Here is a 19,097-nt window from a genome sequence, read left to right on the forward strand (position 1 = left end):
GGTTCATGACAGTAAACAACATCAATCTAACCTGAATCAGAGCATCCATCTGCAAGCTGATTGCTCCTTTTTTCTTCTTTACACTTTCCCTATCCTTTATTTCTTCTTACTTTTATGGTTCTAGGAGTCTGTTGCCAGTTTGTCATGATGAGACGCCATGTTGGCATCTTCTTTAAGTGAGTAGGGAAGCCACTTCTTAAGAGTAGCAGAAAAATGGAGTGTGTGGTGTGGACCTGTCCAAATACTCTGTTATTATCTGAAGTTACACAAATGATGCCTACTTGGTAAAAGGCACAAACATTTTACTTATAAAGTCTAACCTGATCTGAAATGATTTAAAATGCCAAAGCCATGTTAATAGATATTTCCTATCAATCACTGAACTTGAACTTTATCAGGTGCAGTCAGATTGTACAGTATTGATATTTATAAAAAATAAAAATAAAGATAAAAATAATACTGATGTTAATACAAACTTTAAAAATATATTATCTTACATTATTTTACATTATATACAATAATGATTAATTTTTTACAAGATAATTTAGTCCTACCTGCGTATAGACAAGAGGTACAGTAACATTATCATAGCCAATAAGCGATCCAAGCCTCCAACGTATATCTGACATCTCAAGTAATATTGTTTGTACCATATGATCACTCGGTATAAGACCTTCTCTTCTCGCACGATTAATGATATTAGTAGCCCACGTCAATGGTAGCCAATATTTTGTCATCGGGTGACGATCATCCATTAATTCAAAGATTTTTTTCTCGCTCTCCATCATCAAACCTATTAATTTACTTTATATATAACTACAAAATAATCTAAAAAAGAATGCCTACCTACAGTATTATGAAACCTAATTCTATTGCTAAAGATAAAATATTGGTTTAATGAGATTTAAAATCTTAATAAAAAATGTAATAAATAAGAAATTAAATATTTATATATAAACAGAACTATATCTATATTCTAAAACTCTGATAGCTTTAACTGACAGGACCTGTATAAGGTGTTCCTAAAGTAATCTTATGCTCTATTGTATGTATTAACTTATTCAAATGTATATAAGATATTAATTGTAATAAAAATTAACAAACCATACATGCAGTACATATAAAGTACTTATTATTTCTACGAATATTTTAGCCTATCTGGTTGAAATACTGAAAATATTATTGTAATTTTTTCTCGAATTTTTTTATATTATATTTTTATTCCTTTTTAACTAGCTATTTATAATATCTAAATTCCAAAAGAGAAAGTTAATTCAGCTCTACTTGAAACACATTACCACAATATTATAATTCTGTTTACTGAATTATTTTTCAAGTCCATTCATGTCTCACCAATCAAGTTCATGGAAGTAGACATACTGTTTCAAGGAATAACTTTTAACATTAATTTAGCTACAACTGTGTTTGAACATAAATAATTATCAACTGGTTTTTAGGCTGTACCTACATTTATATCAATGTTGTCTAATAGATAAAAGATTACAATACAAATTATATAAAGTGCAAACATTCACAAATTTCAAAATGATGGCCATGTTAATTTTTCAATCATTTATATCTCAGTAATCCTCATTTTAATCATGTAATGTTTTACTTGCAAAAATTACAAGCATTTTATTATGAACAATATTAATAAAAAAATAGTTTTGAAAACTGACTGACAAATAAACAACTTATAACGGAAAATGCAAATTATTTCATACTTTTAAACTAATTAAACAAATAGTATTAACAATATTAATAGTAAATCAAAATAATTAGAAAAATGATTAATAACAAAATAAATCAGGCACCTGATTTAATAGAGGAGGAGATGAGATGTGGCAGAAAATTATGTCATACATTTTCTGCCATAAGTTGGTAATTTGTCAACTGATTTTCAGAACTAAGATGCATGCCACTTTGTCCAAAATAATGTGCTTAACATTTCTGCAATAAAACATTGTATGATTAAACTGACGATTACCGAGTAATAAACGACTGAAAACTTGAAATTTATGAATGGTGTTTATATGTAATCTTATATCTATGCGACAATGTTGGTATAGATGTGTGTGCCCATTATTATTACTGATTCCTCAATCTGATCTTTAGATAGAAATTTTTCATTAATAAACACAAAATGGTGAACAAAATGAAAATAAAGGGGAAACTAACATTTTTTCATAGGGAATTTTTTGTTCATTTTGTCACGTAGAATCTGAAAATGTGTAACCAGCCTACCATTTTAGGTATATTGGATAGGAGTAGGAACTACCTTGATATATAAAATTTACTGAAATAAATTACATGTAATTGTACGAAAAATAATACAAACATTTTTAAAGTAGGATAAAAAAATTACATCTGTTTATTGTGTTCTCTTTTGGAATGTAGAAAAAAGATTTAGTTGTATCAGGTAATAGTAATATTGTTTCGATTGCAATTTGTTACAGAAAATAATATTTTTTTCTTTTCTTTTTTTCTGTTTAGCCTCCAGATAGAAAGGTGGTTCTGATGGCTAAATCCAGAGGTGGTTCCATTAGAGGATGAATGAGGATGATATATATAAATGTAAATGAAGTGTAGTCTTGTACAGTCTCAGGTCAACCATTCCTGAGATGCGTGGTTACTTGAAACCCAACCACCAAAGAACACGGGTATCTATGATCTAGCATTCAAATTCATATAAAAGTAACTGTTTTTATTAGAATTTGAACCTTAGAACATCCAACTCCAAAATCAGCTGATTTGCAATGACGATATTATTTACAATGATGTAAATAATATTTGGTTAATATCAAGCTGTAATGCTGATTTAAAAGCATTGTAATTAAGACTAACTCAATTGGATTTATTAATAAAGAATAATTAAAAAAACTTGCATAAAAATACATAAAAAATTCTAATTGTAAAAAGTAGCCAAAATTGAATTGCTGAATTGCATTGCACTGTACAAAATTTTCCTATGATTGTAATCATTCTATGAATGTAATAACACTAATGGATTATCATGTTTTATTTCAGTAAATTTTATAAATCACAGTTAGTAGAACAATGCTCCTCCTATCTGTACCATATTTTCTTCTAGAATTATTCTATTTTTGTTTGACATAAAAAGAATTTTGAACTTGTTACTGTTTAACTAAAACCTAACCTGAAAAATAAGTAAATTAAGACAAATTTTCAGCTTCATATTTCTCCTTTATTTAATCCAAAACAATAAGCTTATTATCAGTTACATGTGATTACTAACAAATATTTCATCAAGAGTTAATAATTTACTTAAAAATTTTGATTTCTATTATCATGGAAAAAACATTTCTGTTTAAGGGCTAGGCTATAAATTATGTCACACCATTTTTTTAAGTTTTTTTTTTTTAATTTCATCTTCCCTTCATTATAAATTATCACAGAAAAACAAGTGCATCAAACTGTGACATCTTAAACTGTGACATATTTAAAAAAATTTGATATAATTCAAAATTTTTTTTTTTATTTTGCAAAATTAATAATATTAATTGTTTAGTCTAGAAAAACATTTTTGTACTGTATAGTTTATTAAAATCTACAAAATTGTAAGTAATAAGAATTATCATTTTTTATATCTTTCATTCATTTATTAAATTTTTCCTAAAATTTAAAATTACAATAAATATAAAAAAAAGTATCCATATTGAATTAAAAAATTCATTATATATTATCTCTCATGATCTTATTTCAAAGATCTTTTTTTTTGAGAATTAATTTCTTACAGAATATTTTTATTGTTGCCATCAACATTTTTATTCCGTGATTAAAAATCACTCAAGAATTACAAAGTTAAAATGTTTTCTGAATACAATTGCAATATTTCATAAATCCTTTGTATTTCATATATGTTAAATAATGCAGAATACATAATTATACAGCTTACTTCTTTTGTCACAGACTCTCATGTATAAGCATAAATTATTCACTGTTAATGAATGAGAATGATTTAGTAAAACCAGGCTTGGAAACTTTGGTACAAACTATATGCAGCATTCTATATAGTGTACACTATATGTAAATATTTAAGGTTAAGAAACGCTATATGATTTTCTGATCTCTTTTGATTTTGTCCTTGTTAACAAAAATTGTCAATTTCAGAAACAAATGATAGTGATAAAACCTAGAGCTGCATCTTGGTTCAATATACTCACTTTCTGTATTGCTCAGCTGACTATCAGGGTAATTTCTTACACTGAAAAAAGAAGAAATTTCTAAGTCAAGTAAAACTTCATAATAGAACAAACCAACAAATCGCTCTTGGTTCTTCTCTTTGTTTTTAGATTTGAAAAAATATTTCTTTGTATAACCTGGTAGTTGATAAAATAGTCTTGGCACTAATGATAGCATCATTTAATGGTTAATTTAAGAAAAATTAGGTTGGAAATATAGTAGAACACTTTTCTATAATAGTTTTAATTGTACTGTACAACCGTTAAAATATATATGTATACCAATTTATTTTGAAGTACAGTAGAATTAACTTAATCCTCTTAATTAGTGTATAAAATTTTAAAAATCTAATTGTAATGTTAGAATTTGTTTGTACGCTATATCACAAATCATCAAATTTTAAAAGAAGCCACTCTTGAATAATGTAACATAATTTATATCGCTTTGCTTGTTATTTAAAAAAAAAATTAATAATATTAAACATTTATCTCATCTATGCAGTGACAAAAACAACTGAGTCCATTGCTATTTGCATTCTAATGGAAATGACACATTTTACTCTTTTTTTTACTAATCTTAAAACAGAAGACCATTTAATAACGGGAGTGTAAAATCTCCTTTATATATTTACAGGATAAATCAGAAAAACCTTGTATTAATATTGATTTAGACTCTGCCAACATTTAATTTTTTGTTAGAATGGAAGGAATGTAGGTGTTTTAAAGCTACTGAAATATGACTGCAGCTTTATGCTAGCAATTCAGTAGAGTTTAATTTCAGTAAGAAATAAATGATAATCAAAATTATTAATTATAATGTACTCTTAAAAGTTCAAAATGTACACGTCATGAGCTAGAAAAATGTTTTAAATAATACAATTATAAAAGAAAATTAATACTGAAATTTTTAAGTGAGTTGCTTCTAATTACAGTATAATCACTACTCATATACTGCTTTATAAAAAGAGATTTCTGTTCACTTTATTTTTTCAGTATATGGCTTTTAAAATCAAAAGTATTTGAAAAGAAACACCGACAAGTATCATCAAATACAGATCATCGCTTGGAACTGAAGCAGGACTTGCTGTTGAAATTTTGGATAAGCCATTCTGTTTCACAGGCAGATCAACCATTTATTAATTTTTAACAGCTTTACTGGTTTAAAAGATGAGCAGTTTGCCAGTGATTGAACCCTTTCATTTTAATTAATGACACTTTCTTTAATTGATTTGTATACCTTTTGTTTAAAATTAAAAAAAAAAATTATTGGATATATGAGTATATTATACAATAAAACGCGACTCCATATAAATTAAATGCAATTTCTTTACCGAATTTCACAATTAAAAAGTTATATTAAAGCAATTTTGATGCAGTTTGTTCTAAATTAATATCATATGTGCTGAAAATGAAGATTATCAGATTCAATTGTAGTATATATTATATTATATTATATTATTATATTTGCAAGAATGCTATAATTAAATATTGATGAACTTGTTTCAGAGCTCCAGAAGCTTTCTTAATTGCAAAAACAAAGCTTTTTGGTCACATCCTTGCATAAAATCAATAACTTTTTCATTTGAGTTTGATTTCTTCCATCCTTAAAATAATTTATTTCGATCCAACAGATGATAGTCCAATGGTGCAAAACTGGGTGATATAGAAAAAGCTTAATATTTTATACTGTTCTGTGGTTAATTGGTTTTTCTGCAGTACTGCAGAAAAGCATAGAACTGCAGGAAAAAAACATAAGTAATCTCCTTCTGAAACAAATCGTGTAGTAGGTTTCAATTTATTTTTTTTAAACCTCAGAACACTTCCCTGTTAATCGTAAAATAAGGTTGTCCATTACTTTTCTGGGTATTTGATTCTAGTCTTTTCGCATCATTGTAAAGGTTGTGAGACAGCAACTTATCTTCTTTTGACATGCTCAGGCTGCAAAAGGCTAATAACCCTCTTACCATACGCTTTGCTAAATTTGAGATGACCTCTTACTATTGTTTCTACTTTCCAAATACATATTTCAAGTTTTTAAGAGATCTATCTAAGAGTAAATCACCAACTTTCTCAAATAAGTGCTAGAGTTCTGTCTTCATCGATTGAGATTCTTGACCAATGACTGGTTATTATAGCTGATTTATGACACTGATGTCAAAGCTAAATTCATTTAATTATATTTCACTGTTCATACAATCTAATTCAACACAGTTGTTATGTGTGTTCATACATAAAAGCAATAGAGCCAGTGTACTGATAGTACAGAGTATTTAACTTAAAAGAGACCCCATTACTTAGTTTAGTCTATAAATAATAGTTTATTGACAAACAATTACATAATTTACAGAAGGTGTTGAAAATTATATCCATCCACTTTATGCACTTGTCAACATGTTTGACCATGTTCCTGGCTACTCTTGTTAGCTGTACGCTATCTTTTTCCTGGAAGACATTAGTAATGTTTGTATTCAAAGTCTGCAGGGTGTGTGGATTGCTCCTATAAACAATTTCTTTTAAGTAACCCCATAGAAATAAGTCTGGACTAGTTAAATCGAGAGATCTTGGGGGCCACAATCCTTTAGAGATTATTCTTCCACTAAAAAAAATCCTGTAGCATCTCCATAGTAGAGCAAGCTCTTTGGCAAGTGGCGCTGTTTTGTTGAAACTAGCTGTTATACTCATCCTCTTGTAGTAAGGCTAAGAACTGTTGGATAATTTCTTGATAGACGGCAGCATCCACATTTTTTTTATTTAGCCTATGGAACCACCATATGGTATTGCTTCAGAGGATGAATGAGGATGATAAGTATGGTTGTAAATGGAGTGTAGTCTTGTACAGTCTCAGGTCAACTGTTTCTGAGATGTGTGGTTAATTGAAACCCAACCACCAAAGAACATATTCATGATCTAGTACTCAAATCCATATAAAAGTAACTAGGATTTGAAGTCGAGAACGCTTGACTTCAAAATCAGCTAATTTGTGATGACAAGTTCACCACTAGACCAACCTAGTGGATCAACTATTAACCTACCAAGGTGAAACCATACTTCTTCCATGAAAAACACTTGAGCGCCAGTGTTGCCTCTAATGAAGTTCTTAAACCATCAACAGTAGTGAACCCTTTTAGCATAATCACATTAGTTAGCTCATGGAAACCTGCATTTGATAGGGACAACATTTCATCATTCTCCTCATTGAAGGGTGAGCTGAACATAGTGAAATGTTCTTTTCCTAGCTTACTCTCCACAAAAATTCATAACAAAATCTTGTGACTGCTGCTTTAATATCTTGTAAGAACTGCTTCTCTAAAACTGACCTGTGTTGGACACATTTCTGGTGTAATACTGAACCTATTTTGTGAAATTTTTTACTTACTGAATAACACTTTTCACCAGCACTTACTTTTCTCTCTTTCAGTATTGACTTTCAAAACTCAAATGTGTAGACAATAAGCAGTCTTCTCCACTCCAGCTCTAGCCATACCAACATCTTTCACGATACTTTACCCATCTCACACCAATGTACTCATTTGTATGCAGTTTGCCAGTGATTGAACCCTTTCATTTTAATTAATGACACTTTCTTTAATTGATTTGTATACCTTTTAAAAAGCGACTCGATATAAATTAAATGCAATTTCTTTACCGAATTTCACAATTAAAAAGTTATATTAAAACAATTTTGATGCAGTTTGTTCTAAATTAATATCATATGTGCTGAAAATGAAGATTATCAGATTCAATTGTAGTTATATTTGCAAGAATGCTATAATTAAATATTGATGACAAGTGAGAATTCTAATGCTGAAAATGAAGAATTACTTAAATCTTTAATAGTGACTGTTTTGATTTCCCATCTCTTAACACCAAAATTATAAATTAAAATTTTGAATTTTATCTCGATTAAATTTATTTAACTGCACAAGCTTCCTTACAGGTTTCCAATAAGTAAAATAAATGCATAACAGAACCTAACTTATTCTCTACAGATTATTTCTAAAGAACTCATAAAAATTACTTTTTAGGCACAGACCTAAGAAGTTATCACTATATCGATTAATGTTAAGGAATCATAAAATTTACAAGCCTTTTTTTAAGAAAAAAAAATGTACAGATTATTTATCAATTAATTCACATCAGAAACAATGGCAACACCTAATTACATTTTCTTAAAGATAGCCGAGTTTTGTTGTATAATGTTTGTTGTATAGAAAGATCTCAAGCCAGGCTGGGATTTCAACAGAGAACCTTTGGATGAAAAAAAAACAAAAATGCTGACACTCCACCATGCGTTTCGACCACAATCTGATCATGCTGAATTGTATTTATTCCTGGTTCATAAGCTCTAAAGTCAAAAAACATAATTTTTTAAGTATCTTTTCTTTACCAGATATAGGTTTTGATTTGATTGACCAGGTTATGCATCTCACTAAGGAAATAGATTATGCTGAGATTACACAGTGTAAAAAGCCTTTTAGGTTGAGGTGTTTAGGGTCTTGATCATGAACAGCCTCAATGATATGAAATTAATTATTACAAAAATTATTTGTATAGTTAAAAAATTTTACTGTGAAAAAAGCTTCGTTATACATAATTTTAAAATGTAGAATTTTTTATTAAAACTTCAAAATAAATAATAATGTAAGCTTTTGAAAGGATCTAAACTTTTGCTTACAATATTTGATTAATAATTATGGTTTTTCATTTATTAAACAACGAAATCGGGCCGGTAAGAGTTTTGTAAAACTTTTTTCTATTTTTTACTTATTATATGGATTGCTTAAACATTGTTTATTATCTATTATTGTATATCTGTTGTCTATTACATATATTTAACATATATTTTTTTTTAAACAAAATTCTAGATCAATAACAGATTTTGATAATAGAAAAGTAGTGTCTTACCTTTTTTGATATCAGTATCATTTTGTTATATTACAGAAATGTTTGTTTTTTGAGCAGAAGAAATGATATCTGCGAGACTCTTACCATACGGTTTACAATTTCATTGTGATTTTTTTGGATAAAGATATATTCTTTGCTGGTAGGATGATACTAATATGATTTTTACAGGTAGGTAAGGATTTGAAAAAGAAAAAATACATTCACTGATGTTACACAAAAAATAAATTTTTTTTAGACTTGTGTAAATAATATTTAAGTTCCCTTTTGAACTACTAATTAAAAGGATCAGGTGGAATTCTTCATCTCGACAAGAAATTTATTAAAAAAATTGTATTTCAGAATACAAATAAGAGGGAATAATAATTTGAATAACTTGTGTAGTCAAATGATATTCTCCTTTCTGCAATGAAATGTTTCCATAGTCATCGGTTATCTCTTATTATCACTTCTCTTGTAAAAAATAATCATCAGAATTTTTTTAATACACAAAAATTTTAAAAGGTATATTTTTTTATAAAGGAACTAGATGGCCATTCAATCTTAATAGATTAATTAGTTTTATATAAACCTTTTTAACGTCAGAAACAGGTAAAAGATTTGATTTTATGTACTGCTCAAAGCATAATGATTTATTCCAACTTTATATGAGTTAATCGCAATATGAAATGAACTTGCTGTATTAAAGTATTAAAGGGTATGGATATGTAGACCTCAAATAAGATAAATAATTTTAAAAATAGGAGATATTTTACAATGCTTATTTGTTCCATTAACTACTAAGAGACAATATATAACTGTTGTTACTAACAACTTAATTGCCATCAACTTTATGAATTTTTAAGAGTGATCAATATTATAAGACTGAATGAGAGAAAATTATATGAACACTAAAAGAAAAATTATTTATTAAGTAAAGCAGTTTAAATTTATATGCTATTGTTTTAAATAAATTCTCCTCGTTTATGATAAATATTTCTATATTTATTTCTATTTTTGTAACACAATAACATATTAAAATAAATGTTTCGTTGTTTGTTGGGAATTCCCAATGAATCTGTTATTATCTTTGTAATAAGAATAGGTACTTATTACATTTTTAACAATTTGTTTAGATTCTTATGAAAATTAAAGTCAATGCAAATGTTTTTATAGTTAATGCGTAAATAGACAAAGAGAGTTATGTAGCAAAAACGTAGTACTGAATTAATTTGTTTACTGTCCTTGGATTTTCAGGTAATGGATAAAAGGATTAATTCATTCCGTAGAAAGCCCAAACAATTATTACATGCAATGTGCAAATATCAGCCAGCACTTCATAGTTATAATGAATTTGTCGAGCACAGTGAGGTGAATTAATCATTCATAGATGTAATATCCTGCCTCTGCAATCCATGAACTTGTTTCAGTGCTCCAGAAGCTTCTTAATTGCAAAAACAAAGCTTTTTGGTCACATCCTTGCATAAAATCAATAACTTCTTCATTTGAGTTTGATTTCTTCCATCCTTAAAATAATTTATTTCGATCCAACAGATGATAGTCCAATGGTGCAAAACTGGGTGATATAGAAAAAGCTTAATATTTTATACTGTTCTGTGGTTAATTGGTTTTTCTGCAGTACTGCAGAAAAGCATAGAACTGCAGGAAAAAAACATAAGTAATCTCCTTCTGAAACAAATCGTGTAGTAGGTTTCAATTTATTTTTTTTAAACCTCAGAACACTTCCCTGTTAATCGTAAAATAAGGTTGTCCATTACTTTTCTGGGTATTTGATTCTAGTCTTTTCGCATCATTGTAAAGGTTGTGAGACAGCAACTTATCTTCTTTTGACATGCTCAGGCTGCAAAAGGCTAATAACCCTCTTACCATACGCTTTGCTAAATTTGAGATGACCTCTTACTATTGTTTCTACTTTCCAAATACATATTTCAAGTTTTAAGAGATCTATCTAAGAGTAAATCACCAACTTTCTCAAATAAGTGCTAGAGTTCTGTCTTCATCGATTGAGATTCTTGACCAATGACTGGTTATTATAGCTGATTTATGACACTGATGTAAAAGCTAAATTCATTTAATTATATTTCACTGTTCATACAATCTAATTCAACACAGTTGTTATGTGTGTTCATACATAAAAGCAATAGAGCCAGTGTACTGATAGTACAGAGTATTTAACTTAAAAGAGACCCCATTACTTAGTTTAGTCTATAAATAATAGTTTATTGACAAACAATTACATAATTTACAGAAGGTGTTGAAAATTATATCCATCCACTTTATGCACTTGTCAACATGTTTGACCATGTTCCTGGCTACTCTTGTTAGCTGTACGCTATCTTTTTCCTGGAAGACATTAGTAATGTATGTATTCAAAGTCTGCAGGGTGTGTGGATTGCTCCTATAAACAATTTCTTTTAAGTAACCCCATAGAAATAAGTCTGGACTAGTTAAATCGAGAGATCTTGGGGGCCACAATCCTTTAGAGATTATTCTTCCACTAAAAAAATATCCTGTAGCATCTCCATAGTAGAGCAAGCTCTTTGGCAAGTGGCGCTGTTTTGTTGAAACTAGCAGTTATACTCATCCTCTTGTAGTAAGGCTAAGAACTGTTGGATAATTTCTTGATAGACGGCAGCATCCACATTTTTTTTATTTAGCCTATGGAACCACCATATGGTATTGCTTCAGAGGATGAATGAGGATGATAAGTATGGTTGTAAATGGAGTGTAGTCTTGTACAGTCTCAGGTCAACTGTTTCTGAGATGTGTGGTTAATTGAAACCCAACCACCAAAGAACATATTCATGATCTAGTACTCAAATCCATATAAAAGTAACTAGGATTTGAAGTCGAGAACGCTTGACTTCAAAATCAGCTAATTTGTGATGACAAGTTCACCACTAGACCAACCTAGTGGATCAACTATTAACCTACCAAGGTGAAACCATACTTCTTCCATGAAAAACACTTGAGCGCCAGTGTTGCCTCTAATGAAGTTCTTAAACCATCAACAGTAGTGAACCCTTTTAGCATAATCACATTAGTTAGCTCATGGAAACCTGCATTTGATAGGGACAACATTTCAGCATTCTCCTCATTGAAGGGTGAGCTGAACATAGTGAAATGTTCTTTTCCTAGCTTACTCTCCACAAAAATTCATAACAAAATCTTGTAACTGCTGCTTTAATATCTTGTAAGAACTGCTTCTCTAAAACTGACCTGTGTTGGACACATTTCTGGTGTAATACTGAACCTATTTTGTGAAATTTTTTACTTACTGAATAACACTTTTCACCAGCACTTACTTTTCTCTCTTTCAGTATTGACTTTCAAAACTCAAATGTGTAGACAATAAGCAGTCTTCTCCACTCCAGCTCTAGCCATACCAACATCTTTCACGATACTTTACCCATCTCACACCAATGTATTCATTTGTATGCAGTTTGCCAGTGATTGAACCCTTTCATTTTAATTAATGACACTTTCTTTAATTGATTTGTATACCTTTTGTTTAAAATTTAAAAAAAAATTGAATTTAATATAAACTACTGAGTGATAAGGTTTCTTTTAAATTGAACACTATATAATGTCCAAGGATTGGTGGAGTTTAGTCAATGGAGTAGTAAACAGTCTGACAAGCCTGTTGTGGGTAATTATAAAACATTAATCAATAAAACAACTAAATAAAAAATAAAAAAAACATTTAAAAAATCCTCTTCAAAAATATTTAATTTTAGATTTAATTTTTCAAATCTTAGATTCATAGAATCTAAATTAAATAAAACTTAGATTCTATGACATTTCAGTCAATCAATTATTTGTAAGCAAAGTAGTTGAAATGGAAGTAGTTGCTTCTTCTGAGAGTTATGATGCCATATATATTTCAACATGTTTCATAGATATTTATATACAATAATAACTTTAAATTTGTAAGAAAGAAATGAAAAATTACTTTACTTTTGTGTGGCATAGAACCTGTTATGTTTAGCATAGGATTTCTGTTCTTTTTAAATAAGGACACATCATTTGAATGGTGTGACTTGTATGACACCACAGGTAGGCCAATTATGATGTTTAACAAACAGTCATCACTTTCCTTTCATTTTATAGAGAAAGTGTATACAAAGAAACAATTTACCAATAAATTATTTTTAAATATGAAAAAATAACGTACGAAAATTGCTTACAATACATAATTTATGCAGAAATGACTTATAAAAATTAAAACAATTCGTAAAAAAATAGTTTTAAGACAGTATTAAATGTACATATTACGTGTTGGTGAATGTTATAAATTGAAAAGATGTAGGCATATAAGTGCATATTTTGTGATCTTGATAAGTAAAGATATTGGAGGGAGAACAAAAACAAAAAAAAACACGTATGGCGACCTCTAAACAGTTCAAGGTCGACTCAAGATTATTTCAAACAACATATCATCTGTGGATGCCGGAAGAAAGAACATTATATACAAACCGTACCTGTTTTCTTATCTTGTGAGTGTATGTATATATATATATATATACACATCTCGAGCATATTATGCGTAGCTAACCTACTGACAACACAAAAAAAAAAATTATTAGTGATATAATGTATTCATTTACTTCCATCTGTTCTTGTAAAGGAGGCTATAATCTGAAGGTAGAATATCCGAATGATAAATTACGTAAATTTATTATTGATAATTCATACTATTTAAATTTTCTTTTTTAGTATGCATATTTTATTAGATTACATTTATAAACTCATGACCATATAATTTTGAACTACTTTAGAGATTATGCTAAATTTAACAAATTCAAAGTAGTATAACTACAATTTGTACTTTTAAATTCTAACAGCAGCTTTAAATTAAAATAATTTGTATAGAAAAAAAGTTACGATGAAAATAATGTACATAGCCTAAAATGATTTCCAGTAATCAATGCGCGACACATCGTACAGGTCACGGCCAAATTTGTTACTGTAATATGCGAGTAGCAAAATAATATTCTACCACTCTTTTTTTTTGCTAAATTGCATAGATTTAATCCGGTTTTAGCGCTAGTTTTCAATCAGTGTTACCACTACAATTTTTACATTTATTCACTATTCATTCATAATTTTATGTATTCCTATTACAACATGTTTTCACCACAAGACGCGATTCACAATTCTCAACACGATATCATAGAATGGAGTAAAAAACTAAAAAATAAATTCCTAACATCAAAATTAAACTAGTACGTAACCAAACTGAAACTACAATCGGTTGTCATAACATTATCTATAATGTTATAAATCGATATAAATTAGATGAATGAGTTGGTCACGTAATAAACTGCTCTAAAATGATAAGGAGTCAGAAAGTTTTCGTTCGTATGCCTTGATAAAAAGTACATTAAGTTTTTCTAACATGGCACCGTTGGTAAAATACAACTATAATATAAACTGCTTACCAAAATATTATTCGTTTCCACGCATTTTCGGCTATTCTGCCATCTTCAGGAGGGATTATAATTTATGATTCAAATATAAAAGTATAAAACTCACATATTTAAATTATATACATAACACAATTGATCGTCATTTTGTAAAAGTTAAAGTAAAGTCAAAGTAGCTATGTCCGTATAGTAATAGTATTACAATTGTTATGAGGCATAACAATTGTGAAACACGATAGTTATAATCATAACAAGTGTGATACTATTATAATACGGACGTAGTTACTTTGACTTAAATCTTTAACTTTTAAAAAAGACGATCAATTGTTATGTATATAATTTAAATATGTGAGTTTATACTTTTATATATTTTAATCATAAATTATAATCCCTCCTAAGGTGGCAGAATAGCCAAAAGCGCTTGAGAGAAACAATATATTGGTAAGCAGTTTATATTATATATAAAAAAAGTACATGTACAGCTGTTAAAAAATTGATATTATGATTCGCATTCAGGTAAGAAAGAGATTTCAGAATTTATGGTTTTCACTGTATTTAATATGTTGTATAAAGAAAGAGCTGCGCTAACCAGTCAATATCTGCGCTAAAAATTATAAATTAAAACTCTCAAAAATTGATAAAAAACATTACAGAAAACTACAAAAGCATTTTGATTGTTAAGAAATAATCATCAGTACATAAAAGTAAAGTTAAATATTATCATCATTCACTAAAGGCTTGTCGATTTAGCCACGTCACTCTCATATTCACTTCTTTTTACAAGTCATTATATGAACTAAGACCCAACTCTTCTTTAACATTATTGATGATGGTTGCTCTCGGTCTACTTCTAAGTTTTTCACCCAAAATCTTGCCCTCAAATATATTCGTCAAGAACTGGTCATGTCTTAGTACATGTCCTATCAATTTCGATCTTCTTCTTCGTATAACATTTAGCAAGGACCTCCTCTCACTCACTTCTGCTAACACTAGATCATTTCTTTTCCTATCCACCCTGTTGTTCTTGTTATTCTCCTCCAAATCCACGTTTCCATTGCTTCCAGTCTTATTTTTTCTGCTTCCCCAAGTGTCCACGTCTCACATCCATAAGTTAGAACACTCCAGACATAAGTTTCAGTGAACCGTTTCCTTATTTGCCTTATTTATTTGGCACATTTATTATCGCTAGTGACGGGGCTTCCCAAATAAAAACTGTCAACCTTCTCTACAAAAATACCATCTAATTTAATGTCAAACTTTGTAACTTTCTTTGTTTTTTTCAACAACCATAGTTTTTGTCTTCTCCTTATTGATTTTCAGTTTAAGTTTTGTTAGTACTTTAGATAGTGTTTCTAACACAATCTCCATTCTCTTTGCTGATTCTGCCAGTAACATAATATCATTTGCAAAGTGGATACAATGTATGGATTTTCTATTAATTCTGATTCCTTTTGTTTTTCTTTCATTTCTACAATAACACTCTCAGCGCTAGTATCGCTTCTCTAGTTCCTTTCCCAGATCTGAAACCGAACTGGTCTTCTCCCAAATTTGCCTCAATTTTTTTTTTATTCGGCTTTTAACAATGTTTAGCATTACCTAAGTTAAATATAAGTATTAAAAATAAATGGGGACTTCCGTGGTATTGTGATAGCTTCTCAGCCTTTTAGTTTCAGGGTTCAATTCTGTCCATCTTCTATGCGAACAAAATTTTTATTCCGTATTCCTACGCTTAAGTTTCAAGAAAATATTCTGAATAAGCAATCAACAAAAAATAAATTAAATAAATACTAATGGAATACTACAAAAAGAGAATTTTTACATGTCTTTAATAATAAAAATAAAACAATTGACAAATTATTTATTAATTATAATCATTTTTTTTTTTTTTAATTTTTAAACATGGATACAAATCTTTTAATGTATCCTAAATTTTTGTTGTCTTCAGTTATTTGCAGCAATCCGAGATTTACTGTCTAGTGCCAGTCGTTTCATTTCATTACCAATCAATCATTTCTCTAAAAATTTGTTTTACATATTCCAAACGTTACCTGCCTGCACAATTTTTCCCATCTATCTGTCCCTCAATATCAAAGCGACTACTCCAGGATTCCTAAAGTGGCCTATAAGTTTGTATCTTCATTTAGCTATATTCTTCCACATTCTTCTTTCTTCATCAATTTGCCACAACACATTCATTATTTACTTATTATTATTATTATTTTTAATGTCGATAAATCATTTTTTTTCTTGATGATATCCCCTCATAAGCTGTGCATGGGATATGGAAATGAAATTTTTAGCGGATGAAACATTCCTTGCTTGATCGGCATTCAAACCCGGGAACTCCGAATGAAAGGCCGAGACGCTACACTTCGCCCTGGAGATCGAATTATTAAGTTTTTATTAATATTTATCTTTAATACTTCCACCTATGGTTACAGATGATGATTATTTAACAATTGATATGCGTATCTAGTTTCAGAGTTGTATTTATTTGATTATTACTGATGATTTTCGAATATTTTTTAATTCTCTTTTTACTTCCTTCAGCTCTGTTTAATTGAATCCTAAACTGCTAATTAAGAAGGCAGCAGAGACATCAGAATAATGAATTGTTGTTTAATTTCCACAAATGTTGACCAACAAGAAACAGGTACATAGGAAACAAATATGGTAATTTATTTAATAAACCTTAGTGAAAATTCTGGGAAGCGAGGTCTGCAGTCCTGAGGAAGACCCTGAGGAGCCCATGAGTTGGCTCCGGGGTTCACCGGGCCCTGAGGGTCCAGCTTCTGGCTAGACGGGCCGGCTAGTATATCTCGACTGATAAGTCGAAAATTTAATTTTAATCTGACATTCTAAAATATTAAAAAAAGGACTTCATAAAAAACAAAATAATGTAAAAGAAATACGTTCAGATAACATTTTATGTTAATTAAGGAATTAGCATTTAACGAACGAAAAAATTAAGTTACGGGCAATACAGGAATATAAAACTGTACTATTTCACTCAGCCAGTATTAATTAACAGTTTCATTTACCTAACTAAATTTATCAATTTTCAACACATTTAGAATCAAATTGGATTTTTAAAATTTCTTTTTCATAGATGGATATGAAAAATCCATTAAATATACATATACAAATGAAGCGATTACCATTTACGTATAGAAAGAATTAACGCTTTTCATAAAAAATCTTTTTTAATTCCATTTTACCAAAGTCGTCGAATAGTTTAAGTTTTCTAACGACGCAAATAAAATGTTTGAAACGTTATATTTATATGATCTGGAGAAAATTCAATAATACTAGAGTACATTATACCACATAATTACATTATATTTGATATTAAAGTAAAAACTTAATTATTTAAGAAAATAAATTTAATTGAAATCTTTTCAAAAAGTAATTTACTTTTTTCATCATAAGTATGTTGTTATTGCTTAAAACACATGTAACAGCTATTAATCTTAAAAAAAAAAAAAAATTAACTTTATATTAATATAAATCGAAAATTAAATATTATATACAAATAAGATGGTGAATACATACGATTGTGTTTTTAGCTATTAAAGAAGTATTATAATTTGTGATGAAATCAATAAAACCGCTAACCAAACTATTTTAATTTAGCAGATTTAAAAAAAAATATTTTTAAACACTGAAAGAAAATTGTAAAATAAAATAAATATTTAAAAACCCAAAGTCGTTTTCTTATGTCTGTAAAATGGTAAAAAAAAATTAATAAATTTTTTATATGAAAAAAATAAACTAAAATTAAATTATACATTTCGATTTTTAAACCATAATCATCGGCAACAACGTGGTAGTTGATAAGATTAAATAAAAATATGAAAATAGAACTTAAAATACTACCAAATCAACCTTCCTTAAATTTTACTGGTCAGTCAAAATGAGAATTTTTAACGGTGTAAACTCTTTAACTACTTTGCGCTTTCGACTTGCGTATGTCTGGATTATATTTATTTTAAGTTTTGTTATTATATTTACATTTATCAATCTTCTTCTTAGTAACCTACTAATGATAACTGTTTAACAATCGAAATTTGTATTTAGTTTTAGATCAGTATTTGTTATTATTACTAAATGATTTTTAGTGTTCTTTTTTTTACAAACGATTGTATTTAAAAAAAAAAAAAAATCATTTTTTTTTTGTAAGTATGGTTTGCTAATTTTATTAACAACAAATAATGAAAAAGTCAAATAAATCTTTGACTGCATTATTTTTCCAGCATTTTTATACATTTAGAATAATAATTTTCCTATGATTTTTTTTTTACTGCCGGCTACTTTTTTGATATTAATAGACTACATGATATTAAGATCATTTGATGTAAGTAGATAACTGGTAACTAAAATTAATTGGCCGTTTCCAAAGCTGACGGAGTTCAAATGTCAATGTTCATACTGAAAGGAATCAATGCGACACGAACTGCCACAGATTATAAATACATATATATATACATAGGTGTTCCGGGACGTATTAGCCGAACTTCAGAAAGTGATTCAATATACCAAAATGAGCAAAAATGTTCATATCGACATT

The 19,097-nt window shown here is 28.7% G+C and overlaps 1 protein-coding gene across 2 annotated transcripts in view; it reads right to left on the minus strand.

Annotated features, from left to right (window-relative positions):
• Best2 (bestrophin 2) overlaps window positions 1–19,097 on the minus strand; it is a 380,716-nt gene that overhangs the window by 48,829 nt on the left and 312,790 nt on the right. Inside the window, exon 5 of one of the 2 annotated variants that reach the window (XM_075372465.1) lies at window positions 555–793. The exons of the other annotated variant lie outside the window; for it this stretch is intronic. Coding sequence (XP_075228580.1) covers window positions 555–793 — 239 coding nt within the window. The remainder of the gene's footprint in view (window positions 1–554; window positions 794–19,097) is intronic. 2 annotated transcript variants of the gene reach the window in all.

Source organism: Lycorma delicatula, chromosome 8, assembly GCF_047948215.1.
Source record: "Lycorma delicatula isolate Av1 chromosome 8, ASM4794821v1, whole genome shotgun sequence".
Classification (NCBI taxonomy): Eukaryota; Metazoa; Arthropoda; class Insecta; order Hemiptera; family Fulgoridae; genus Lycorma; species Lycorma delicatula.